Here is a 24,850-nt window from a genome sequence, read left to right as displayed (position 1 = left end):
TGGGGTGAAAAACACCAGCCAAGGCATGTTTGGGAGACCCCAGCAGACTGGCCTGGTGTGCGGGGAAAGTTGAGTTTCATCACTGGGTGGTGGGAGATGGGCCTGGTAGGGCCCAGTTGTGGCAGAAGGCCTGGAACCCCGGGCCTGGCCACACAGAGGTGGTCCTGGAGGGGGAGATAGTGGGGCCCCATCCAGAGGGACACCCGAGAGGCTTAGGATGCCACGGGGAATCCCCACTGGTCCAGAGGGTACCGAGGTTTTACTCAGGGAGCCGGAGTGACCCTCTAGGATGGGTGTCAGGCCTGCGTCTGTGTGTGGGGTCCTCTCCACGGCTGTGTAACCCAGAACAACAGGGAAAGTTCATGAAGCTGGTGGGGTCAGCGGCATCCTTGGCTTAGCCACCTCGGTCATGCCATGGGGTCTTTGGAAATGCCAAATGTGGAAATACAGTGTCCTCCAATCTGCGTCTTCTGAAGCTGTCCCCAGAACGTTTCTCGGATGTGGCCACGCACGGTGACGCGTGGCTGAGCTATCTCCAGCTCTGCCCGGGTGCTTGCAGGAGACCGAGCTGTGGCTGCCATTTCCTGTTGGGGAAATGCCATCAACGTTTCCCAATGAGGGAGGGGAGTAGAGCCCAGCGGTCGCCAGCCATGGCGTGCTTCTGGAAGCCGCCCAGAGCCCTCTGTATGTACAATTGCACATGTGCTGATTTGGGCTTAGTTTTTCCTTTTCCCCTTCAGACTTTGAACTTGGGATGGGGAAGCAGTCATTGGACAGATCACAGCGGTAACCACGACTTTCCTTAAATAGCCCTGCTGAGCACAGACGGGTCCAGTAGGTCCGGGACGCCTCAGAGCCCGACGAGCACGGAGCTCGGGCGACTGTGACGTGTTATGGCAGCCAGCCTGGCTGATGGGGAAATGCAGCGACACTTCTAGGTTGTCCCGTTTGAGAGCCTCCACCGTGCCTTTTTGGAGAGCGTGTGGCCTCTGGTCCGAGTCGTACTGTGATGTTTCTTCAACGGAAGACGCCGGTGAATGTCCTCCAGTTCTGAAACGTGTCCCGCGATAAACTGTCATTCACAGAAGAGCTGCTTGTGAGGCCGGGGGCAACCTCCTGGTGCAGCGACTGCAGGGTGGAGGGGACGGTCCCTTTTCCAGCTCGGTGAGTGCGGCTGACGCTGGTGCTCCTTGGGGCAGGCAGTAACAGCAAGAATCTTTGCACCAGGGGCTGCCACCCGAGCGCTCCGGTCTCCCAACGTCCCCGTAGGCCTGCGTGCAGCGTCGGCACTCGGGGAGGGACATGGCAGGAGCTTCAGGGCGCTGGGATCTGGATCCCAGCCTTGGGGCCGCTGGCCCCGGGGAGTGCATCCGCCCTGCCCGGAATCGAGGGCTGGTCACCACCCCGGTGGGAGACAGACACCGGGGTCTGAGTGGGGCACGTCGGCAGAGAACGTGGGTGGCGCAGACATGTGGAGACCCGGTCAAGCACGGCATCTCCAAGGGCGGGTGCCCGGAGCAGGTCACAGGACCAGACTGGGGATGAGCTGGTGCTCGCGGATGGGAGGACAGCCCCAGCCACCGTGGAAGGTGGGGGACTAAATCCCGGCCACACCAGGCGCAGTTCAGCAAGGCACCGGATGATGCCCGTTGCATGGTTTTCTTGCCCAAAGCCCTTCCTTGGAGGGAGAAAGGCCCTCATGTGACCCTCCAGGGTGTCAGTAGCCCACCGACCCCTAGGCCAAAAGCCCTGCGCAGAGAGGAGCTGGACGGAAACCCTTGGTGCCGCGACTGGCTTCCCAGGGAGACGGAAACCACATTTATGCAGCTCTGCCCAGTGACCCCAGATGCACCTGCTGGGGCAGGAGGTGAGAGGGGGCGTGTGCGCCTCCCTGGGGTGCTTTCTGGACACTGAGCACCGTCTCCTGTGATGTTCATTGATGTGATCGTTCCCCGGTGCGGTTTAAAATCCTGAGGCCGAAGCCGGCGGAAAGAATGGGGGAGCTGCTTGGGCCTAGAGCCGGGCCGAGGTGGGGCGGCAGACGGACAGACGGACAGGGGAAATGGGCGGTGAGGGAGACCATCAACCAGGGACAGTAAAGCAGAGAGGCTCTAGGGAAGGAAGGGTGGAAAGGCATCCTGAACCGTGGCCGGGTGACTATTTGGGGTCCATTAAAGTCACGCCCAGAGGAAAGCCCTTGGAAAGTTCAGCGCTTTGTCTGTTATCCAGCTGCTGGTGGGGGGAGAGGGGGCTGTAAGACCAGTGGTAGACGGTCACGGTCGGACCGGTTAAGTTAGCCGTGCTGAAGCCGACTGGACTTGCTGCCCCAACACTCGCTGGGCCGGCAGAGAGCGGGGACGTGCCGTTTGCACGGTTTGGGGACACATGGTAAGCCCTCACCTACCCCATGATCGGGCCCGTGTTCACGTCACGAGCCCGTCTTCCCTGCTGTCGCTGTCATGTCAGAAGCCCCCTTCACTGTTTCGGAAGGTGCGTAAACAAGGAGAAAGAGGGTTGGTTCGTAGGCGTGGCTTTGCCACTTAATAAGGAAAACCGAGGCGTGAATGTGAAGGCCCTTGGGTGTTGCAGGGAAGAAGCAGGTGGGCTAAGAACGAAATCTTGGAGGGGGAGGGGGAAGGGGCTGGAGAGAGACACTTTGAACAAGAGATCCTTTTAGCTCTGGGGCCAAGAGTAGTGGGAAGAAGAGGAGAGGGAGAGGGAGAGAGGAGGGAGGGGGAAGAAGGGGGAGGAGGGGACAGGGAGGGAGGGGGAGGAGGGAGCGAGAGGGAGGGAAGGGAGGAGGGGGAGGGGCATGGGCGGGAGGGAGGTGTGCAGCTGGGCTTATGTTACAAAGTCGGTCTCCACAGAGAATTCCGCCGTGGGCGTGGAGACCAGGTACTGCGTGTTCTGCTCAGGTGAGGATGATGGGATGCCGGGCGGGTGGTTTGGCACCCTCGCGGCCCTGCTGGCATCGTTTGAAGAATCAGGATTTTTTTCTTCATTGTTCTAGCCGGGTTTAGAAGTGTGTGAAAGAGACCAGTTCTGCTTTTAGAAGTACAAAAATAATGTGGTGATAAAAACCTGCTTCATGCCTGACAGGCAGATGTAAATGACTTGCATCCAATTTTGAGTGGCTGTGCTGGGGCAGGGCTGTTCCACTGCCAGTGTTCTCACGAACTGGCTGGCGGTGTGGTGTGTGTGGAGTGGGGTGTCGGTGTGCCTGTGTGTGTACGTGGTGGGGTGCGGGTGTGCATGTGTGTGTGGTGGGGTGTGCATGTACATGTGTGCGTGTGTGTACCAGGGTGTGGGCATGCGGTGGGGTGTGAGTGTGCCTGTGTGTCCCTGGTGTGTGGGCATGTTCGTGGGTGCACGGCGGCCTCGTGCAGGTAAGGATCACAGAGAGGGCACCTGAAGTGGACACGCAGTCAGAATTTCATTTGTGAGCTTCCTGCCCACCGCGCGGGGCGGGGACTTTATGGAAATCGGAGCCACCCTCGGAGACTCTGCTCCTCGTTCTTGTTGGTTTGTGTTGCTCTTCCCCTTTAATCACGGCTCGGGCTCCCTCTGGTTTCAGGAGGCGGGGGGGGGGGGGCCTGCTTTCGCCTAAAGTTCTTCGTGTTCCCCGATTCCCGCTCTTTGGTGTCCCAGAAACAACACTTCTCAGTCGTCCTTCTGACATGATGGCTTTATGCCCTGACTGATTCTACGGTGGATCGGAGAGAAGGAATTCTGATGGGGTTTTTGAGACCTTTTGCTATTTGGCAAGCCCTCGGCTTTGTCCTCCGGCCCGTGTGCCGATGCCCCCAAGGGGGGCTGGCTGGGACCCGGTCACCGGGCGCTGCCTCCCCATCTCCAGAGCAGCACTGGGAAAGGGGTGGCCCCGACTTGGATCCAGGGGTGGACACTTTCTCCCCGTGTGCCCTGGGCAAGTCCCTCAGCCTCTGTAAGCCTCGGTCCCCTCCTCTGACATTCATTCTGCCCCCCGCCCCCAGGGCTGCTGGGCTCACTGAGGCTGATTCAATGGCATATGCAGAGGGCTTTGCTTCAAAACAGCCCTTGATGGCAATGCAGGAAAGATGCTGCCGGTGTCATTGGCAGGACCCTGTCTGTCTTGCCACCGGGACCAGTGGGGTTTTCAGCTGCTGTGCCCGAGGCCACGGGGGACGGTGGGCACTGTCGGCTGGGCTCCAGGAGCCGTGGCTGGGATAGAGAGGTTCATGTACCGGGTCCTGCCATCCTCCCGGCTCGACTGTACCCAGGCCCGCTCACGCCTTCATGCCCCACGGCTGTCTCAGCGGGTCAGCATCTCAGAGAACCCCGATGGGATATTAACCGGGACGCCATTTCCCATCACCCAGGTCACACAGGTCACCCGGGGCCAGCAACCACGATGTTGGGGGCTCAGAGCCACTCTGATGCTGATGCCAAGATCCAAGCCCTCACGGGAATGCGTTTAAGTTAGGGGCAAGGGAGAATGTCCCGTAATTTAGGATTCGATCGAACTGGCCTTGACATGCCCCTGGTCCAGAGATGCCTCCCTGCACGGTGGGAGGCACTGTGCTTCTTGAGAATAAAGCTGTGTAAGGAGGGAGCACGTGCATATGGGCTCCATGGGCTGCATGCTGTCTGGATACAGATGGGCAGCTTTGGCGTGCACAGAGATTGTATACTTTGGTGTGCCATGAGCGATCAGAGCCCCGGGCCCACGCTGGAGCCCCCGAAGCCAGCCCCCCACCCCAGAACACAGAAGCCTTCTCTGTACCCCACCTGTTCCCCTCTCCCATCTTTCCACTGATTTGCGCTTTCGAGAACGATCCGGGGTGTCTCGGTACTGACCGGATCACGCAATCTTCAGATCGCCGTCGCGTTGGCGTTGATCTTCGTCAGTTGGGTAGGAACGTCTGACTGTGTCTCTCCCTCATGGCGGAGAAGACAAAGCATCAGTGAAATACAGTTCTGGGTAATGGGCTGGGGGGTGTCACGCTGTGTGTGGTCTGAGGGACTGGCTGGCGTGAGTCTTGCCTGGCAGAGCTGGAAAATGACTCGCTCTAGGATTCTGGGCGTTAGCTGTGGGAAATTTTACCGCTGAAAAGATCTGTAGTTAAACCCCATACATTTAAAAATAGTCGACGGTCTGTGTCTATTACCTGGCTCTTCCTAAGCCGCTTGGGGCTCCTTTCTTTTTTGTCGTCATTACTCAGAGCTGACGAACGTGCGAAAATCAAGCACGTGCTCGGACTGAGGGAAGGTTCTGTGTCAGGCCCTGCACGATGACGAACCCGGACCTGGCCTCAGTCGCAGACGCTCGCCGTGAGCTTGGCACGTGCAGAGGGGACTCCCAGTCTCAGGACCCCTTGGCCCTGTCAGTGGGATCCGCACGTAACCCCCCAGCTACCATTTGGTTATCTAGGGAAAGAAAGCCACATGCAACTCCCGGAGGAATCTAGAGGATTCTAGTGCCAGAACGGGTTTTATCCTGGGGAAACCGAGGCCAGGACGGGTAGGCCGTCTGTCCATGGCCACTCCCTAGTCGTGAGCATAGCTGGAGGGGCCCTCGGCTGCCTCCCACCACCTTACTCTTCCCTCTCCTTGTTTTTCTGTTCACATTTAATTGCAAAGTTTAATCTGCTTCCTTTAACCTCATTATGAAAAGTCTACACTGGGGACCTGGTCTAACCAGGCTCTGTGCCGTGTGGATGACCCGAGAAAGTCAGAATGACACCGGATAGAAGAAACACTCGTTCTGGAAGATTTGCCAGATGGTACCACTCATCTCTTCTAGAACAGCCCGGGGCTTCCTTCCCGGAGGGAAGACCGTCCGTCGAGCTGCTCCTCGTGAGGCTTGCTGGCCTGTCCGCCATGTCCACAGAGGAGGGGGGACGTGGTCCTCGGGGGGACATGGCCTCACAGGCAGCACCTGGGCATCGGGTGAGCAGGGCGGGGAGGGGTTTACGGGCGTCCTGGTGCCGAGGTAACAAATCGCTACAGACCTGGCGGCTTCAGACAACACACATGGATTGTCTTCAAGTTTGGGACGTTAGGGGTCCAAAATCAGGGCTGTGTTCCTTCTGGAGACTTCCAGGAAGAATCGTTTCCTTGCCTTTCCCAGCATCCAGCGGCTGTACTCCTGGTCTTGTGGCCCCTTCCCCATCTTCAGAGCCAACAGGGGGGCATCACCCGATTTGTCTCTTTCCTCAGCCTCTGCGTCCTTGGTCGTGTCTCCAGTCCTGCCTCCGACCCGCCTGTCTCCCGCTTTCCCTTAGAAAGACGCTTGTGATTATTTTGAGCCTGCCCGGATAATCCAGGGTAATATCTCCATCTCAAGATCCTTAATTTAATCCCATCTGCAGGGTAACACAGATTCTCAGGATTAGGACGTGGACTTGTTTGGAGGCTAGTATTCGGTCCACTCCAGGGGTAGAGCACATATCCCCCCATCCCTGCCTCTTTCCCTCCTTCCCTCCCTCCCTTCCCTGTCCCCCCCACAACTCCACCCCGAACCCCCAACACTCAAGGCCTGAAAACCACCCTGGGAGTTGCAGCTGGGGATTGCTTCGAACCAACGTGTTTCTAGTATACTTGGGTAAGCTTTGGAGACGGGGACTAGAACATTCTATCAGAGAATGGGCCCTGAGGTCACCTTTTCTCGGGCTCCCGTGGAAGTGGGGTGCTGATAGCAGCTTCCCTGAGGGCCCATGAGGAGGTGGCTCCCATGGGTGGCTCTGGAGACTGCGGTCCTAGGGGGCTCCCCCCGCCCCGTCCAGGGGCAGTGTGGCTTCCTGGGTTAGGATGTCACCATGGGGAGTCTGGGTGTGATGGGGGAGCAGCGGGCACCCTGACAGGCCGTCTCATTCATGCTGCTGAGTTGGGTCTGGGCTAGCGTCCCCCTTGCTCCGGGGTGTAGGGTGAAGTTCGTTTCCTCTCAGAGCTGCCTCAGTTTCCCCATTCTCCCCTAGAGCAGGCGCACGCCAGCCCTACCTGGCCTTCCCACCTGCCTGAGAGAAGCGACCTGGTGGGAGCCCAGCCGCCTCTGGTGTCGGGCCAGTCCCTGCTCCAGAGTTCTAGAACAAGGTCACAAACCACCAAATCCGCCTGCCTCCTCGGTTTGTAAGTCAGGTTTATTGGAACGTGGCCACACCCATTTGCTTCTGCAGCAAAGCAGGGGAGTCCGTGGTTTATTCTGTGGGCACAGCCACCTGGGCCGGGTCTTGAGTGAGCGAGCAGACCCAGGAGGGCGGCCCCTCTGTGGCCTCTGCACAGCTGCCCGCGTGGGGACTGTTCCTGCACCGTTATTTTTATGGCGTGAGTGCCCCACCCCCGGCGGGGTCAGCGCCCTGGACCATCAGGATGGCATTCGGCCCTCGGATGAGCACGGAAAGAGCCCCCTCTCTGGGGGCACCCGCTTCTCTGTCCGCTGCCCGGCGCGGTGAGACAGTGCGCCCTCGTTTGCCGCGGCTCAGAAACAAAACCTAGCGACACACTGACCCTGGAAACCTCTCTAGAAACAGCCGCCTGTTCTAAAGCCACAACTCGGTCAATGAGGCCTGAGCCAGCGAATCACTGGCTGGAGCCTGTGGGACACGCTGCTTGTTATTTTCTGCAGGTCACCAGGATCAGGGCCTAACAGGACCCCGAGGGCTCCAACAGTGGGCCCCGATTTGCGGGCGCTGCTCTGAAACACGTCTGCTGAACCCCTTTGTCCCTGCGCCGCCGGGCTGGGTGGCTGGAGCCACTTTAGTATCAGGGAGCGTCTGTTCGGTCAGAGGACGCCTGTCTTCCCACATGCACCGAGGGGTCCCTAACATACACAGGGCTTGAGTGAGTCCTCCCTAAACCACAGAAGACCCTCCTTCACCCCGGCAGGAAGTGTTTGTTTTTATCTTGAGGGCGTTTTGCGGAATGAAGATCTGGAAGGGGAGGGGAGGATTCGACCCCCTCCGAGCTCTTTGGGTGCACACAGGGCGTTTTCGGCCCGAGCCCCCAGGGACCTCTCAGCTCCGCCTGCCCCCGGGTGGCAACCTGGGCCTCCGGGGAGGGAGGGGATCCTGTCTTTGGGGGATGAAAGTCACGTCATTTCTTCCCTTTCTCTGTGAAGTGCTTCACATAGTAGCAGACGGAACGCACGTGCCTGGGTTGAGCTGACACTGATTCGGGGGGGGGGGGGGGTCAGGCCATGCTGGGGGGCGGGAGCGACGCCCAAACCCTGCGACGGCATTGCTGGCAGCACATCAGGCCCCCGGCTGCAAGAGCCCCTGCTGGAGATTCGCACAGCGCTTGGAATGCTGGCCTTCTCTGCTGACGCGCTGTGGGACCTTGGGCAGGTCACACGCCCTCTCTGGGCCCTGGCTTCTGGTCTGCAGCTTATGGGGAGGAACCCAGTACTCAGCTTGCTGTGGGGCACAGAGGGGAAGCTGTGAGCGAAGCGGGTGCCGCGATCACCCCGAGTGAGCGCGCCCAGAGCTGGCACTCGCCCGAGGGCCGGGCTGTCCCCCGTCCTTCCCCTCCAAGGGCACGTTTCTACAAAATGAGACATCTGTGTGCCCCCCCAGGCTGAAGCTTTGCCGCTGTGTGTCCCCAGCACCTTGTGGGGGTCGACAGACGCCATTGCCCCCTGAAGCACTGTTCGCCAATGTGGGTCCCCGCGACAGAGTGGAGCTAACCTCCTCTGAGGTGGAAGGGCCGGTGTCTGAGCAGAGTTCTCGTCCCTGGGCTGGAGGGACCTGGGGCACTGTCCTCTCTGTCTTTGTGTCTTTCTCTCCACTCCTCTGTCGTGTGGGTTTTGATCTGGCTTCTTGCCCGGCTGTTTTAGGGATGGGCTGTCCGCACGCGGCAGGGGGGCCCTGCCCCTCTGTGGTTTCCGCACTTGGTGATCCCCGGAAAAATCACTGCCTCACCAGAAGCAGCAGGGAGAGCACGCGTATCGAGTGTCCACAGCACACGAAGGAGGTGGCTCCCCCATCGTGCCAAGAGCTGGGCTGGGCCGAGCTCAAGCTCGGGACGTAGGGCGGGGGTTTGGGACGCCTCACGTATTCTCGCATTCCGTATTTCCGCAAGGGGTCAAGTGCAAGGCTCTGCAGCCAAGGACGAGTTTGCTGCACAGATAGAGTGAGCACGTGTGGGACACTCACAAACACGATTCTAATGGGTGCGCCCGGTCCTTGGGCACCACACTGGGGGCCCCACGTCCGAGTGTGAACTCGGACCCTTGCGGGTCCAGACAGACTGGTGATTTTTTGGTTCCCTGTCACTTTTATGATTCTTCACTCCCGAATGTGTGTTCTCTGTTTCTAAAGAAAAGCAGGTTTCTGATCTTAAAGAAGCACAGCCCCACGCTGGGTCTGGTACCTTCTCCACCACCGGACCCGTGCAGGCCCCGCTCGGGAGGACCCCCTCGGCCAGCCCGCCACATGCACCTGGCCTCGCTGGCTGCCCTGGGAGCCAGTGCTCCTCCCCGAGGCATGAGTCGTCAGCCTCACCAGCCTCGCTCCACCTGGCCCTGGCCCACGAAGCCAGTACGGGGTTCGTGGGCACATGTACAGTCCCAGTCGGTGGCTCTAAATGACAAGACCACAGGCCACACCCCTACGGGCCCACCTTCTCTTGAAAGGGCCAGATGAGTCCACCACTCCCATGGGTTTGGTGCACATCCCGGTGTGCCAGCCGTGGGCATCACAGCCTGTGTGAGTTGTGCTATTATCTGGTGCCCAGTGTGTACCCCAGTACCAAGGGGCAGCCCCAGGTGCTGTCAGAGGAGCCCCCATGGGCTCTGCCCAGAGGGAAAGGGCCTCTCGGAACCCCGGGGCACAAGGCCGCCCCCAGGCCGTCAGACGGCCCTTGGCCCGCACATGGCCGGGTGGCCATCTCAGTGAGTCACCTACATCCTCGGGAGGTTACTGGTTCACAGGACAGACTCAAGGGAGGGTTTGCTCGGGAGTAACCCCGATCCCCACCTGAACTGCCCACCGGGAGGCCAGGAAGGAGCAGACGCTTTTCTGGAATCAGTGCGCCCTCAGTGATGTCATTCGGGTCCCTGTGGCCCAGGCCCCGGGGCACCTGATGAGGTCCCACCGCACGGGGAGCTTGACCTTGCAGAGGAGAAGCCTCTGCTGACCCCCAGCTTTTCCATGTGTCCGTCCGCCACGGGGCAGATGCAGACGCCGTCCTTGGGGTCCCAGCCCCTGCCTGCAGCTGGTCTCCCTCTGCTCCTTCTGCTAAGTCCCCCACATCCCAGCGGTAGGAATGTGAGCTGCTCTGCCCTTCCTACCCGGCGCGATCTCCCCAGGGGACTCTGCCGCTCTCCGTAATGAGGCAGATCGCGGGGCCACAGGCTTCTTGCCTTTTGCTTCTGCTTCTCTCTGCCTGATTAAACGAGTCCTCGGGGACTCCCTGTCCAAATCGAGGTGGCACATGGTGACAGGTGCGGGGTTGAGGGGCCCCATCTGTGGAAGACGAGTAGACAGCTGGGCGAGAACCCCCCCAGGCCCGTGCAGGTTTGGGGGTACGGGGAGCAGACAGCCAGCGACTGGGGAGAAAGTCGAAAGGAGGGGCTCCCTGCCTGGAGGGCTTCACCGGCCCCTGGAAGTGTTGGCCGTGGGGGGTGAAACGCTTCGTTTGCGTGACTGTGGTCCTGGAGGGGTCCCTTCTGAGCACGTTTCTCAGGAACTGAGGAAATGGGTCCGAATCAGGAGTCTTTACCTGTGGGTCCAGCTGCCCCTGTTTTCCTGCCGCACGTTGAACCGTCTACTCGAAGGCGGACGAACGTGGCTGTCTCTGTGACGTGTGGTCCTTCTCTTCCAAGGCTCTCGGATGGAGACTTGGCAGAGCTTCCAAAGCAATTTGATGTGGCTGCAAAACGACAAGCCCTTAATTATTAATTAATTAATACTATTTTAATTATTTAATTAGAAGGCGATGGTTTATGAAGAAGTCTTGCGTGAACAGTTCGTGTGTGTACAAACTGTAAATAAATGAAATAACCGTTTCATTAATAAACACACTTGCGGGGCGCCTGGGGGGGCTCCGTCGGCTGAGCGTCCGACCTCGGCTCAGGTCATGATCTCGCGGTCCGTGAGTTCGAGCCCCGCGTCGGGCTCTGTGCTTGACGGCTCAGAGCCTGGAGCCTGCTTCGGATTCTGTGTCTCCCTGTCTCTGACCCTCCCCCATTCACGCTCTGTCTTTCTCTGTCTCAAAAATAAATAAACGTTAAAAAAAATTAAAAAAAAAATAAGTAAATAAACATACTTGCTCCCCATCGTGGGGGCGGAAGTGACATGGCTGGCGGTGTGGCCCTGGGTTGAGATCTGTTCACACTGGCTGTGGGGGTCCTGAAGGAGACACCAGACCCCCTGGTCTTACTCCAAAATGAGGTGGTGGATTCCCTGTAGGCCAGATAATTAATGCACATGCAAGTGCTTTATAAACACTAGAGCAGCGCACGTGTGCGGGTCGCTGCTAACATAATGCCGGGGGTGTGCAACTGAGGAAGACGGGGGCACACGGGCAGTGGGCTTTCGCCCTCAGAACTCAGCATTTAGGCCACGCGTGTAAGATCTTGCTTTCTGGCCACGGTTACATCGTCGGGTGTCCTCGTGGGTTTGCCTGTATTGCCTGGCAGAAAAGCCCACGATCCCTGCGATCGGCAGCCGGGAAACGGGTGTGATGTGCTTTCTGCAGGATACAAGACCCTTCTGAAAGGCATCTCCGGGAAGTTCAACAGCGGGGAGCTGGTGGCCATCATGGGTCCCTCTGGGGCCGGGAAGTCCACACTCATGAACATTCTGGCTGGATACAGGTGAGCACGCCTCTGCGGAGAAACAGGTCCTCACCCCGTGGTTGGCCTGTGGGTGGCAGTCGGGAGAGAGAAGCCCCTTCTGTTCGACCTGTCACTTCTTAAGGTTCTGTACAGACTGTGACCTGTGGGGTTTAGCAGCGAGAGGCCTTGGGATCCGGGAAGGAAGCCCTGCAGGGACGGCAGTGACTTTGAAAAGTGTCAGAGGGCAGCACCTGCTCAATGTCACGTGACGGTGGAGGGTGGACGGCCCACGTGCAGGGGAAGGAGGCCACGGGACGGAGCAGCCGGGTGGGCTCCCTCGTGGGCTCAGCCGCGGCCAGGCGCAGGATAGGAAGAAGGAGGAAGGTCAAGGCTGGGGAGGGGACGGCAGGAGAACTCTAAGACTAGTGTGAGTCAGGGTCTAATATAAGATGAGCAGGAGGACCGTCAGGCTGGGTCCCCGAGCTCACGCACTCCTGCCAGTGCCTGTGTTAGCCCCGGACGTCCTGCCCCGTGTCATTCCTGGGGGCGTCACCGGGAAGCCCGATCCTCATGGGTGTTAAAACTGTGCTCCTCAAGTCGCCTGTCTTCAGCTCTCGGGCTTGGGTTTGCTAACTGTAGCAAAAAACACTGTTGAGGGGCGCCTGGGTGGCGCAGTCGGTTAAGCGTCCGACTTCAGCCAGGTCACGATCTCGCGGTCCGTGAGTTCGAGCCCCGCGTCAGGCTCTGGGCTGATGGCTCGGAGCCTGGAGCCTGTTTCCGATTCTGTGTCTCCCTCTCTCTCTGCCCCTCCCCCATTCATGCTCTGTCTCTCTCTGTCCCAAAAATAAATAAACGTTGAAAAAAAAAAATTTTAATAAAAAAACACTGTTGATACTCAGGAGAATTTCATCTTCTGGAAACAAAAAGACACTATCACCTCTTTCCTTGGGACCTCTGCATTACTCCTTAATGCCAGAAATTAGGATTTTTAAAAACCTGACAAATGTTGAAGTCAACGTCCAGCATCAGGGGGTGCATGGGTGGGGGGGGCAGCCACTGTCAGCACATCCCACACCCACAGTTGCTGCTTGGCCTAGGGGTGCTCAGGCAGCCTGGGGCTGTGGACCACTGCCTGTAGGTGGCTATTCCCTGGTGGGGGTGGGGGGGTGGGGATCCCATCCCATTTCCTGGAGGACAGAGCCCAAGGTCATAGTAACGGCCAGGATGAGGCTGGAAACCAGACTCCATAATTTCACTGGTCTCCACTATCCCTCGGTGTTTCTGTGCCCCGAGACATCCAGGAGGCACTTCCTTAAGGGCCTGTCCCGGCCTCCCCCACCTCCCTGGGCCAGTGCAGATGCACCGTGGGTCTGGGAGGGGGAGGCTGTGCCCTTCAGGTCTCCGGGGTGCACACGCCATGTCCCGACCTGTCGCTGGGCCAGGGGACAACTTCCCCTGTGGAGAAGGAGCATCCGCTTGGCCGAATGGATGCAGGGCCCAGACCCCCTCCTCTGAGCCACCTGCACACAGGGAGCCTGCTCGGTCTCCGCCCTCAGGAGCTGGTTCCTATAAAGCCGCCACACCCCAGCTGCAGAGTCTTGGCCTTCGGGGTAGCCTTGGCCACTCACAACATCGCTCAGAAGCCAATCTCACAAACCCCAGCACAGTGGGGGGGGGGGGCACGTCCCACCTGGTGGCCGTGCGTGGGAGCACCCACGCGCATCTTTGTTCGTAAGCGCTGGTTACTTATGGATTCGGTTCACCTCCCCGTTCATCCCGAGCGTGGTCTCCGTGCAGCTCCTTCCTGCGAGTCCTGGTACTGTTCTGGGTCCCCATCCCCTCCTGCCTGCCCCTTGGTGTCCCTGCGGTAAACGGTCCGTCGGGAAGATGCTGGGAGGGGCCTCCTCCCTCCCCAGGGCCCTGGAGGAGGAGCTGACGGTGTCCGCTCTCGGCTCTGCAGGGAGACTGGCATGAAGGGGGTCGTCCTCATCAACGGCCTGCCCCGGGATCTGCGCTGCTTCCGGAAGGTGTCCTGTTACATCATGCAGGACGACATGCTGTTGCCACACCTCACTGTGCAGGAAGCCATGATGGTGAGCCGCCCACCGGCCTGAGCCTGCACAGGCCACCCCCCTTCCCCCTCCCCCCATTAGAGCAGTGCCCGGCGTGGGGCTGGGGGCTCTGTGGGCCACCTCCCTCCAGCGCAGCTCTCACACCAGGCATGCTGTTTGGACAGCTTCATCGAAATCAAACTCCCAAGACCCTGACTTCTCATAGACTCTGGATGGCAAATTCATGGCCAAGTTTGTGAGGTTACTGATACACCATCAGACACACCCCTCTCATCCCTAAGGGCCATCAGCTGCCCTTAGTTGTTTGTGGCTTTGGGCCCAAGTTCCCTGATCTGGTGCCTGGGTTAGGGCCTTGAGGGTCTTGTCCTCGGCCCCCCGCTGGTTGTGCATGGGGCTGCTAGCTTTTCCGCCTTGGCCTCACCCACTGCGAAAGATAGTGTGTGGCCCCCAGGTCCCTCCTGGCACCGTGGGGAATGTTCTGGGGTGCTCTGCCTGGGGCCTGGTCAGTAAACAGGCGTTTACCTTCACTCTCCTGCCCAGAGAGGTCTTGCCCTGTGCTCCTGACCCGGACAGGGCAAAGCTTCCTCTCTGTGGGCTTGGAGAGGGCTGCCTGCCAACTTCTCTGAAGGGCAGCTCCAAGGGCTTCTCAGATCAGCAAAGGGGAGCAGGTAAGATGTCAGATACGCCACCTGTCCCCGACCTGCTCGGTGGGTTGTCTTCATTCACATGCCTGGTGCTGAATGTTCTGGAAGGAGAGACATCTCCACCAGGCTGGGCCTTGCCGGCAGGCACACATGCTCAGTGCCTCTAATGGCTTATTCTGCCTCCAAATGGCCATTCTCCTGGGGCACAGGGAACTTAGGAGGGGTTACGAAAAGAACAGTCGATTTAGAAAATTCAAACTTAGTTTTTCGCCTTTCTCCTGGGAGACCAGAGTTTAGCTTCTTGGCAAGTTACTGAGCTAAACACTTGGTCACTTGACTGAGAAGCTTCATTTCGATTTCCAGCTCGATCACTGCTTTCTTTTGCAGACAAGATTGGTGACTCTCACCAAGCTGTCACCAGGCTGTGCTGTGAAATCCATTTTCAGCATGAAATTAAATAAGATTTTGATTTTGAGAGTTGTATGATGCCTTGAAAACCACCTCTCTCTTGGGGAAACCATGCCTTTGGCTTCAGAAGGTCCTGTCACAGGGGTGGGGGTGACACCAGTCCCAGGCATGTGTCGCGACAGCTGTGCCTTTCCACGTGCTGCTTTTGATCCTTACCACCACCAGGCAGACCACCAGGTGACACTCGGTGTTACCCAGCAGGCAGCCGGCCCTGTGAGCCACCCAGGCCTGGATGGGAGGTGTGCCCCTGTCTCCCAGGGCGGCCCACGGAACCCGGCAGGGCAGAACCAGGGCTGACACTGGATGCCGATTGCTACCCAAGGTTTTACCCAGCAGCATTGTGCACAGCCAACCGGATCTCAAACAAAACAATGCCAGCGGGGGTCCTAATATTTAGCACTTTCCAATTTCTGCGGTGTAAGCACTCCCACTGTGGACAGCGTTAAGCTGTCCAGTGGTTTAACGGGTGGCCTGGTCTTTAAGCCCCTGATGCCTGGGGTTTCCTTGACTGTCAGCTGCCCCTACCCACCTTCTCTTGTGGGCACATCAGAGAAGCCGTCTGAGATGACAGGAAGCAATCCAGACGCGTGCTGCTCTCTGGGACCCCGCCTTTGTTAAGCCAAGGGGGGTAGGAAACCGAGAGCTCCAGGGGCTTTCCTCTATTATCTGGCAGCGTGGCCGCCCAGGCTCCAGCCCACAGCAGACCAGTGAGTTAGCTTGCCCTGCTGACCGCGGTCTGTTCTGATTCCCCACCCTGCAGGTGTCTGCACATCTGAAGCTCCAGGAGAAGGACGAAGGCAGGAGGGAGATGGTAAGTGTAGGATTGGGCCACGGGTGGTCCAGAAAGTGCGTGAAATCCCTTTGGTGGAGGCGTGGGGAGGGAATTTGTGGCCTTGCTTTTGTTTGCTGGTTCGTCACCTAGCCTTCTGCATGGGGGGACAGTGACATCTCCGTGTGCGCCCCAGGCTCAGCAGCCGGGACCCAGGAGTGGCCGCCTTGCCACAAGACTTACAGCTCTTAGCGTAGCCACCAAATGGCAAGGGCGCGGCAGGAAAGCTTAGGTGGTCAGAGGACACCAGCCTCAACACTAGACCAAGCGTTCTGCCCCTTTTTAGTGTTTAATGTGCTTTGTACTCCATTGTTGTTGTTTTTTATAAAACACTAACAATGAAGATGGTTAGTCACTCGCTTAAAAATAACCAGCCTCCACCCACACGCACTCACAAGAAGATATTTGGTTCTTAATGTGTTATTAAGCAGCCTTAAAAAAATCAAATAAGTAAGTTTCCAGGATGCTGGAGGCCTTCTAAACCTTTTCATCCCCCTCCTCGCCGCTTCCCTAAAGCCCAGGGCACAGGGAAGGTGCCGGGTCAGCACCCCATCGGGAGTGGGCAAGCCACACTCGGCGGCGGGTGTGACGGATTTATGTTTACACATCGTCTGGGGGAGACTCAACTTCCCTCCTCCGCTCCCCGGCCAGCCTGGTGCTAGTGGGATTTCAATGGAAGAGTAAAACTGGGCGAAATCCCACTCTCACAACACTCTCTTGTCTTCTGACACCATCAGAAGATGACAGTCCGGAGGCAGAAACAGTAGGCTGCAGGTTCAGCACCAGCGGTGCTGGTCAGCGCCTTACGTTTGCCGTAATCTGCAGTGATGAGAGGCAGGGCCCAGTTAAGGAACATTAATAGCAAGTCTATTTCCCACGTCTGTTCCCTCTCCCATGGCACATACTAGTTCATGTTCCACGAGTGTGCCATGAAAACAATGCTGGGCATCGCTGGGGCTCCTTCTCTCCCCTGTGCCCCCCACCCCGACTCTGGCCTGGCCGGCGCCCTTCAGATCCCTCAGGGTCAGCCCCGGGAGTCCGAGGTCAGCCACGTGGTGGATGCAGGTGGGAGCAGAGCCAAGACCCCTGCTGCTGTCAGGATGCCCCCTGTGGCGTTCTTTTATTCTGAAGCCCAAAGGAATGAAATAGATTGCTGGAACCCGGGACAGAGATGGGGCAAATGTGGGGACCCCCTTAGGAAGGTGGGAGGGGTGGGCTGGGTCGTTGGTGCCGAACGTGGAAGGCCCCCAGGAGTGAACAACCACCTCGGGCCCGCCGGGGAAAGCCGTGGAGGGAAGGCCCCTCGGAGCGAGGGAGGGCCAGGTTATAGTTCCGCTCAGGACTACACAGTACGGTGGTGAGTGGACAGGGGAGGTGGAGGGTCTTGCTGACACGGAGAGGGCCCTGCCGTGAGGCAGAGCTAGGTCCACAGGGGGACCCCTTCAGCTCTGGCCTCCTAGGACCCGCAGGATAACGTTGGGTCACTTCCTCCAGCGCTCTGGACCGTTGTCTGTAATGAGGGCTAGAGACCACGGCCGCCCCTGCCCTCCGGGCAGTGTGAAGTGACTTATCTCGTGGATCCACAGAGCAGACTCGGGGTGATCTTCCTGCAGCATGACTCTCCTGGACAGTCCTCTCCGTGGGGAAAGGGAATAGGAACGTAGCTTTCGCTGGAGGGCTGGGAGGGCAATGCGTGCTTCTCGGCTGACATTCTGTATCACACACAGGCCCTCTTGCCTCCTGAGCCAGGTCTTCAGAAACCGGCTTCCAGCCCCCATCGGGAAGCTGGTCGGGGTCTTTGGGGAGGGCTGTGGAACCCACTCTTCCTGCTCTAGCAGAAGGGACGGGGCGAGAAGGCCTTCTTGGTGGGGCGAGCAGGTGTCTCCCAGGCGGGCCACGCCCGTGCACATGTCCTCCATACGCCTGACCTAAGACACGAGCAGACCAGAGCCTCATGCTGTTCTCAGCTGGGTTACAAGAGCAAAGACAGCAAGTCAGTGAGGGTCTCGTCTGCCAGCCGCGTGGCTGATCGTCCCGAGGGAGCAAGAGGCTTGCCCCGTCTTCAGATTCGTCTGCTGCTGGACCGAGCGAGGCCGTGAGCATGCACGCCTAGCGGTGGTCTTGGGTCCCGCACACATTTCTTACCGGAAGCCCCCGTTCTGGTTTTCAGCCAGGTGTGGGTCCCGCCTCCCCCGAGAATGCATCTGCCCGGATTGGGTGGTTATTTCCAGGATGAAACAGTGGCGAGTGTCTGCTGTGACTCACTTCCCCCCAGCCTGAGTTACAGTTGTTTGTATCTTGTGGAAACACAATAGAATGGAATGTTCTATTTTTTTAAAAAAAAATTTAGCCTTTATTTTTGAGAGAGAGAAAGAGAGAGAGAGAGAGAGAGAGAGCACAAGCAGGGGAGGGGCAGAGAGAGGGAGACACAGAATCCGAAGCAGGCTCCGGGCTCCAAGCTGTCAGCACAGAGCCTGACACGGGGCTCAAACTCACAAACCGTGAGATCATGGCCTGAGCCGAAGTCAGATGCTTAATCGACTGAGCCACCCAGGTGCCCTTAGGATAGAATGTTCTACTAGGTAATGGAATGTGTTGTCCACAGCCTTCCTTGGTTCCCAGAAAAGCAGCCTCAGCCCTCGAGGGTCCCCAGCAAGGGGCTTTCTCAGGAGCAAGGTCTCCCAGGGCTGGGACATTGTTCTTTCTGACTAGTTTTAGAACAAAACCAACCAGCAGAGCATGACTCTTGAGAGAACGCCGGAGAAATGGGCTGGACAGGCAGGAGAAGGACAGACACCGATATTTGCCTCCACCTCCTGCGTCCTGTCTGTGGGGGTCGAGGGTACGTGGAACGGGACCATGCCCAACCACAAGGAGTGATCCCCAAGAGGACAGATCGTGGACAGGACAGGGCATGCTCCGTGCTGCGGGGGGACCCCAAAGACGAACCTGAAACAACCAGAATGACCCTTCATTCTGCAAGTTCAGTCTGTGTCCCAGAAGACCAAATGAGTTTGGTGGCTCTGGGAAAGCCAACAGGTGCTGTCTGCAGGGGAAGAAAGTGGGCCAGGGCACACACACCCCCCACAGCCCCCCTTCGATGGCCCTTCCCGGGAAACCTCGCTGACCTTCTTTCTAGGTTGGGATCCCTCAAATGCAGTGTGTCCTAGAAGGGCCGTGGGTTGGGTTTATGGGTCAGCAAGGGAAGAGTCTGGTGGGATTCAGACCCAGGTCCGTCTGACCTGACTGCCTCCCGGGCTGGGGGGCAGTGGTGCCCCAGCTCTTATCATCACCCAGGCTTGCATTCTGTACTGACCGTGCACCAGGAATTCAAGAGCTGGAGTGAAATTTTTCTTCCCTGGGAGTTCTTTCTCCTTTGGGATGACCTCATCTCCCCAGAGAAGCCACTGGACTGGGGTCCGCCTGCCTCTACCGCGAGGGGCCAGGATGGTGGCCGTGGTGGGACCTCCAGGGGGGCTGGCCCTGGGCGGCGAGCCTGGTGTGGACGCGGGACAGCGGCGGTGGACCCCCACCTTCCCAGGGGCTGCCTCCGGGAAGACACTACACTGAAGCCTGCTGACTTTCTGTTCCCTGAGCCCATGCTGGGTCAGTCGTCTGGAGTGGACAGGAAGGCATCGTCCCAGTGGACTGTTTGTATCCCGGTGCCTATCCTGCTTCCCGGGGGCCAGCCTCGGCAGGGCCACCGTGGAGGGTGGTGACGGCTTTAAGCGGTTTCCTGGCCTTGCTGGCACGTCGGACACCTGGTTCTTCTATTGACAAGTGCCAGGGGGCAGCTTTCCTTCTTCCGGAGAGACCCGGCCTGCGTGGAGCACGTCTGCAGGAACCGCGTGCGCTAAAAATGGTGGCATTGGTCGCTGCTGTTGATTAAATGCTTCCTGTGTGCCAAGCCCTGAGCTGGGTGTTTTGATTCCTTATCCCATTTAACTGCCACGTTGGCCCCTCCCCTCTGTGCTGGTCAGAAACCTGATCATCCTCTGTGCGTCTGCCAGTCTACCTGTTCCACAAACGGTGATTGGGCACCTTCCCTGACCTGGGCCCTGAGCGAGGCTTAAAGAGGCCCACAAGGTCACCTCTGCAGGAGGCATAGCGGAGACTCCGCCCCAGGCGGGCCTGGCTCCAGCCTCCTGGGCCCAAATCAGGACCTCAGACTTGGAAACTTGCCTGTCCACTCGGCAACGGCCCCGCTCTGCAGTCCCATCCGTGTGTATCCACGAGTGGGATGCGGGAGGCAGCAGGTGTTTCCACATGGGCCCTGTAGGTGGTGAAGTGTGGTGGGCAGTCCCTGACGGACACTCTGGCCCTGTTGCTCCCTCAGGTCAAGGAGATCCTGACGGCTCTGGGCTTGCTCTCTTGCGCCAACACGAGAACCGGAAGCCTCTCGGGCGGCCAACGGAAGCGCCTGGCCATCGCACTGGAGCTGGTGAACAACCCTCCCGTCATGTTCTTCGATGAGCCCACCAGGTAATCAGGAGCAGTGAGGGAGGAGCCCCGTCCTCCCCATCAGCAGTGTCCATGGGGGGCCCCACAGTAGCCTCAGAAGTGGGGAGGCATGTGCTCTGCCTGCCCATCTTTTTCTCCTATCCCGGGGTCCCCGAGGGGAGGCCTGACTTCCCTCCCTCTCTCCATCTGCTTCTAGAAGACATGACAGGCTCAGGCGTGCAGCACAGGCCTCCCCAGTGTGAGCGGAATACAGGGTATGGCTGGGGGGTCCCACAGGCATCTGACGGTGCCCCTTGCCTTGCAGCGGCCTGGACAGCGCCTCCTGCTTCCAGGTGGTCTCCCTGATGAAAGGACTGGCCCAAGGAGGGAGGTCCATCATCTGCACTGTCCATCAGCCCAGCGCTAAGCTCTTCGAGCTCTTTGACCAGGTGCGCAGACCACTTGATGGTAGCCCGAGTGAAGCCAAGTCCCAGGGACTCTGCTTCTTGTCGGTTCCCGGAGGCGTCTTCATTTCTGAATGGCCTCAAGTGTTATTTTTCACAAGACTTTGGAGTCATCGGCAGCTAAGGTGGCAAGGCAGGAGGGGGTCGAGAGAGCTGGCCAGCGTTCTCTCTCTGGGGCTGGTATCTGGCCAAGGGGTCTTGGGCAAGTCACTGACATTGTGGAAGCTTCATCCTCCACCCCCACCCCTGTAACAATGGGGAACATCTGCTTTACAGAATTAAATGGCAGGTTATCACGTGTGTATGACATCATCTCTTTTATAAATCTTAGGTTTTAGTATTATAATAAGCAAAAAAAAAAAAAAAAAAAAAAGGCCCAGGGATGAAATGTGTATACCTTCAAAAATCTTTCCTAGCAGGCAGTTAGTGCGAAGGGGCAGGAAGCGATATGGTAAAGTAATGCCTGTCCATATAATACCTTCCCTGACTTAAAGTTTCCTTGGAACTTTAACAGTTTGGGGGAGGTAATGTATAGCTGTCCTGAAAGTGAGAAAAATTGATCGATGGATGGGAGGATAGATGGATGAAAGGTTGAATGGGTGGTGATGGATGGGTGGGTGGGTAGAAAGGTGGATGGAAGGATGGATGGATGGATGGATGGTTGAATGGGTGGTGGATGCATGGATAGATCAATGGATGGATGGATGGGTGGGTGGGTGGGTGGGTAAATGGGTAGGTGGATGGATGGGTGGGTGGTTAGATGGAGGGCTGGAGGGGTGGGTGGGTGAGTGGGTATAAGGATGGGTGGGTGGATGGGTGGATAGAAGGATGGATGGGTGGATGGTTGAATGGGTGGTGGATGGAGGGGTGGGTGGGTAGATGGATGGGTAGAAAGGTGGATGGAAGGATGGATGGATGGGTGGTGGATGCATGGATAGATCAATGGATGGATGGGTGGATGGTTGAATGGGTGGTGGATGGAGGGGTGGGTGGGTGGATGGGTAGAAAGGTGGATGGAAGGATGGATGGATGGGTGGTGGATGCATGGATAGATCAATGGATGGATGGGTGGGTGGGTGGGTAAACGGGTAGGTGGATGGATGGGTGGGTGGTTAGATGGAGGGCTGGAGGGGTGGGTGGGTGAGTGGGTATGAGGATGTGTGAGTGGGTGGGTGGAGGTTGCATGGGTGGTGGGTGGAGGGGTGGACGGATTGACAGCTCTTGTTGCTGTACAAAGGAAGACGAGGTCGGTGTTCCCCTTTCCTTACTTTTTTTCCAGCTTTATGTCCTTAGTCAAGGACAATGTGTGTACCGGGGAAAAGTCTCCAATCTTGTGCCATACTTGAGGGAGTTAGGTCTGAATTGCCCAACCTATCACAACCCTGCTGACTTTGGTAAGTAGAGGCCTGGCCAGCTGGAGGGGAAAGAAAAGGGCTCTTCTCCACTCTCAGTGGGTTTCTGCTTTTACCTGAAGCCCCCAAGTCTGGAATTCCTTCACCATTCCAAACACGGGTCAAGTGCCATGCTGCGGTGGAGCTTTTAAGAGCAGATAAGAGGTTGTCTTTCCTCCAGATAAGATACCTGGGAACTAGAACAAGGGAGCCGTTAGGAGCAGAAGTTCCTAATGCTATGCTGTGTTAGGCTTCTGCTTTTAAAGAAGTTATTTCTGGACAGAAATAACCTTTAAAAATAAAAAGTGACCCTTTTGCGTCGGTTAACCGAATTGTTAAAATGCTGATTTAAATTTTGACCAAACATAGCAAAAAAGGCGATGCTCGGTGTGCAGAGACTATGTTGATGGTCCGAGCTCCTCCTCCTGAGCTGGTGGTCCTGGGATTGGTGGCCTTGGTGCTTGGAGGCCTGTTGAACCATTTCACGGGCCTTGAGACGCAGGGGCCCACACCTCCGTGCTGGCAGTGCTCCCAGGCATTCTCCTCTCTGCCCAGGCCCTCCAGGGCACTGACCATTGCCAGCCATCACTTTCCCCCCACCGGGTCCCCGTATCCAGCACCGTCCTCCACATCATGCTTCCCTGCATAGCTCTCAGCAAACCCAACAGCCTCTCCAGGCCGTGTCTCCAAAACCAAATGTCCTCCACCTTGCTTTGCAAGCTGGAGTCCCTGGCATCCCTCTTGCCTTCTCTTTCTCTCCAGCTTCATGTTTACTAGACCCCCAAGTGCTGGAGATCCCCGACTCCGTGCTGTTCCCCCACCTCAACCCCGGTGCCAGGGTCCAATCTTTGCCAGCACCTCCTGCCTTCCGTGCCTGCTGAGCCACATACTGAGTGGTCTAAAACCTCGTGGTTCTGGGGGCCAGAAAGAAGTCAAGGTGTGGGCAGGGCCGTGCTGCCTCTGAAAGTCCTGGGGGAGGCTCCTTCCCGCCTCTTCCAGCTCCTGGTGGCTCCAGCGTTCCTGGGCTTGTGGCTGTGTCCCTCCAGTCTCCAGGCAACATGTCCTGGTTTATGACAGGACCTAGGAGGGCTTGACCACCCTGGTTTAGGGGTTTAGGCTTGGGGAAAGCAGACAGCTGGTTTTGCAGAGGACAGAATCAAAAAATCAAGGCCGGGGACTTTGGGCCTCAGCAAGGATGTTAGGGAGAGGTGGGGCCGTGGGAAGGAGGCACCAAGACCTCAGGTCAGGAGCGAGAAGGGGCAGCAGTAGTGTGGGGTGTGGAACCAGGGGCCAAGGAGAGGCCAGTGGGAGCCAGAGACAGGGTCTGACATCCTGGGGATGGAGAGGTGGGGTTGATGGTCCCACGCCGCCTGGTGCCTCCGGGGCCCTTCTCCATGGTGCTGAAGAATCACTCCCGCCTCGGCCCATAGGGACACACAAGCCCACTTCTGCTCACCTTCTGGCTCCAACCCTGCGGCCTGAATGCCTGAAACAGGCATTCAATTAACATCAGTGGGTGGATAAGTCAACAGATGGTGAGCTAATGACCTCCCAGGCTCCCTGGCATCACCACCTGAATTTGCATCTCTAGGATCCGACATGATGAATGGCCTTTCTGGGTGGGGGGGGGGGGGAGGGGAGTTTAGGGCTGAAAACACACTGGCCGTGAAGTGATTTCATCGTGTCACACAGCGTCCATATAATGGGTTGAAAATATCCCCGCAAGGCTAATGGCTGTGTTGTCGCAAAACGAGCACCTCCTGGCTCCATGGGAGGGACCTGGGGGCACCTCTCCGGGGCCCGGGGCTGACCCGCCTGTGTCTCCTGCAGTCATGGAGGTAGCGTCCGGTGAATACGGTGACCAGAACAGCCGCCTGGTGAGAGCCGTCCGGGAGGGCATGTGTGATTCTGACCACAGGAGAGAGCCTGGGGGGGATGCCGAGGTGAACCCTTTTCTTTGGCACCGGCCCTCTGAAGAGGTAAAGCAGGCAAAACGATTAAAGGGGTTGAGAAAGGTAATGCAAACCCCCGCCCCCCCCCCCCCCCCCGTGGGACGGCTGCATGCTGTACCTTGCACGCTGCTGCATGGGGGCTCCGAGCCGGGGGGAGGCGCGTCCCGGGCGGGCGGCTCACCCCTCCCCCTTCCCGCGTGTGTCCCCAGGACTCCACCTCCATGGAAGGCTGTCACAGCTTCTCGGCCAGCTGCCTCACCCAGTTCTGCATTCTCTTCAAAAGGACCTTCCTCAGTATCATGAGGGATTCGGTGAGGGTGTTTGCAGATATTCTCCCGCGTCTCGTGCGTGTCGGGTCACTTTCTGCTTTATTCATCCCGATGGGGCTCTCGGATTGCTTTCCCTGTATCTGCATCAGTCAGCTTTCCCTCCACGATGCTGCTGTGACAAACAGCCCCCAGATGCCAGTGGCTACAATAGGAAACATGTATGTCTCACTGGTGTCGTGCGTTGGTGGCTGTGGCTTGTGGCCCTGCCTCACGTGTCTCATCCTGGGACCCGGAGCGGACACACGGCTCCTTTTCTGGGACATGGCAAAGGGCAAGCGTGAGAGAGAAATCCAGGCGGCCTGTAAAACTTCCCGCTGGGGGCGGCAGACCGTCTCCCGTGTGCACGTCCCACCGGCCAGGCCCAAGTGGGAGTGCTCCTCCCTCGAGGAGTCCCTGGGGGCCCAGGTGCTGGCAGATGTACAGAGCCCGTCAGGCGGGAGGTGGTGAGTGACCGGGAGCTGTGATCATGTCCACCTGTCCCAGTGGACAACCTGACGGGCTACCTGCCG

The 24,850-nt window shown here is 58.2% G+C and overlaps 1 protein-coding gene across 6 annotated transcripts in view; it reads left to right on the top strand.

Moving 5' to 3' along the window:
* Positions 1–24,850, top strand: part of ABCG1 (ATP binding cassette subfamily G member 1) — a 76,159-nt gene that overhangs the window by 39,166 nt on the left and 12,143 nt on the right. For 3 of the 6 annotated variants that reach the window (XM_047846876.1, XM_047846874.1, XM_047846878.1), the window contains 8 exons: positions 11,674–11,791; positions 13,713–13,845; positions 15,697–15,747; positions 20,102–20,247; positions 20,531–20,654; positions 21,949–22,063; positions 23,891–24,075; positions 24,222–24,323. In XM_047846876.1, coding sequence (XP_047702832.1) covers positions 11,674–11,791; positions 13,713–13,845; positions 15,697–15,747; positions 20,102–20,247; positions 20,531–20,654; positions 21,949–22,063; positions 23,891–24,075; positions 24,222–24,323 — 974 coding nt within the window. Of the gene's footprint in view, positions 1–3,340; positions 3,387–3,433; positions 3,523–11,673; positions 11,792–13,712; positions 13,846–15,696; positions 15,748–20,101; positions 20,248–20,530; positions 20,655–21,948; positions 22,064–23,890; positions 24,076–24,221; positions 24,324–24,850 lie in introns of those variants that run through there. The other 3 variants (XM_047846877.1, XM_047846879.1, XM_047846875.1) reach the window with 3 other exon arrangements.

Source organism: Prionailurus viverrinus, unplaced genomic scaffold (genome assembly GCF_022837055.1).
Source record: "Prionailurus viverrinus isolate Anna unplaced genomic scaffold, UM_Priviv_1.0 scaffold_42, whole genome shotgun sequence".
NCBI classification, from domain to species: domain Eukaryota; kingdom Metazoa; phylum Chordata; class Mammalia; order Carnivora; family Felidae; genus Prionailurus; species Prionailurus viverrinus.
This window is presented reverse-complemented; position numbering and strand designations above follow the sequence as displayed.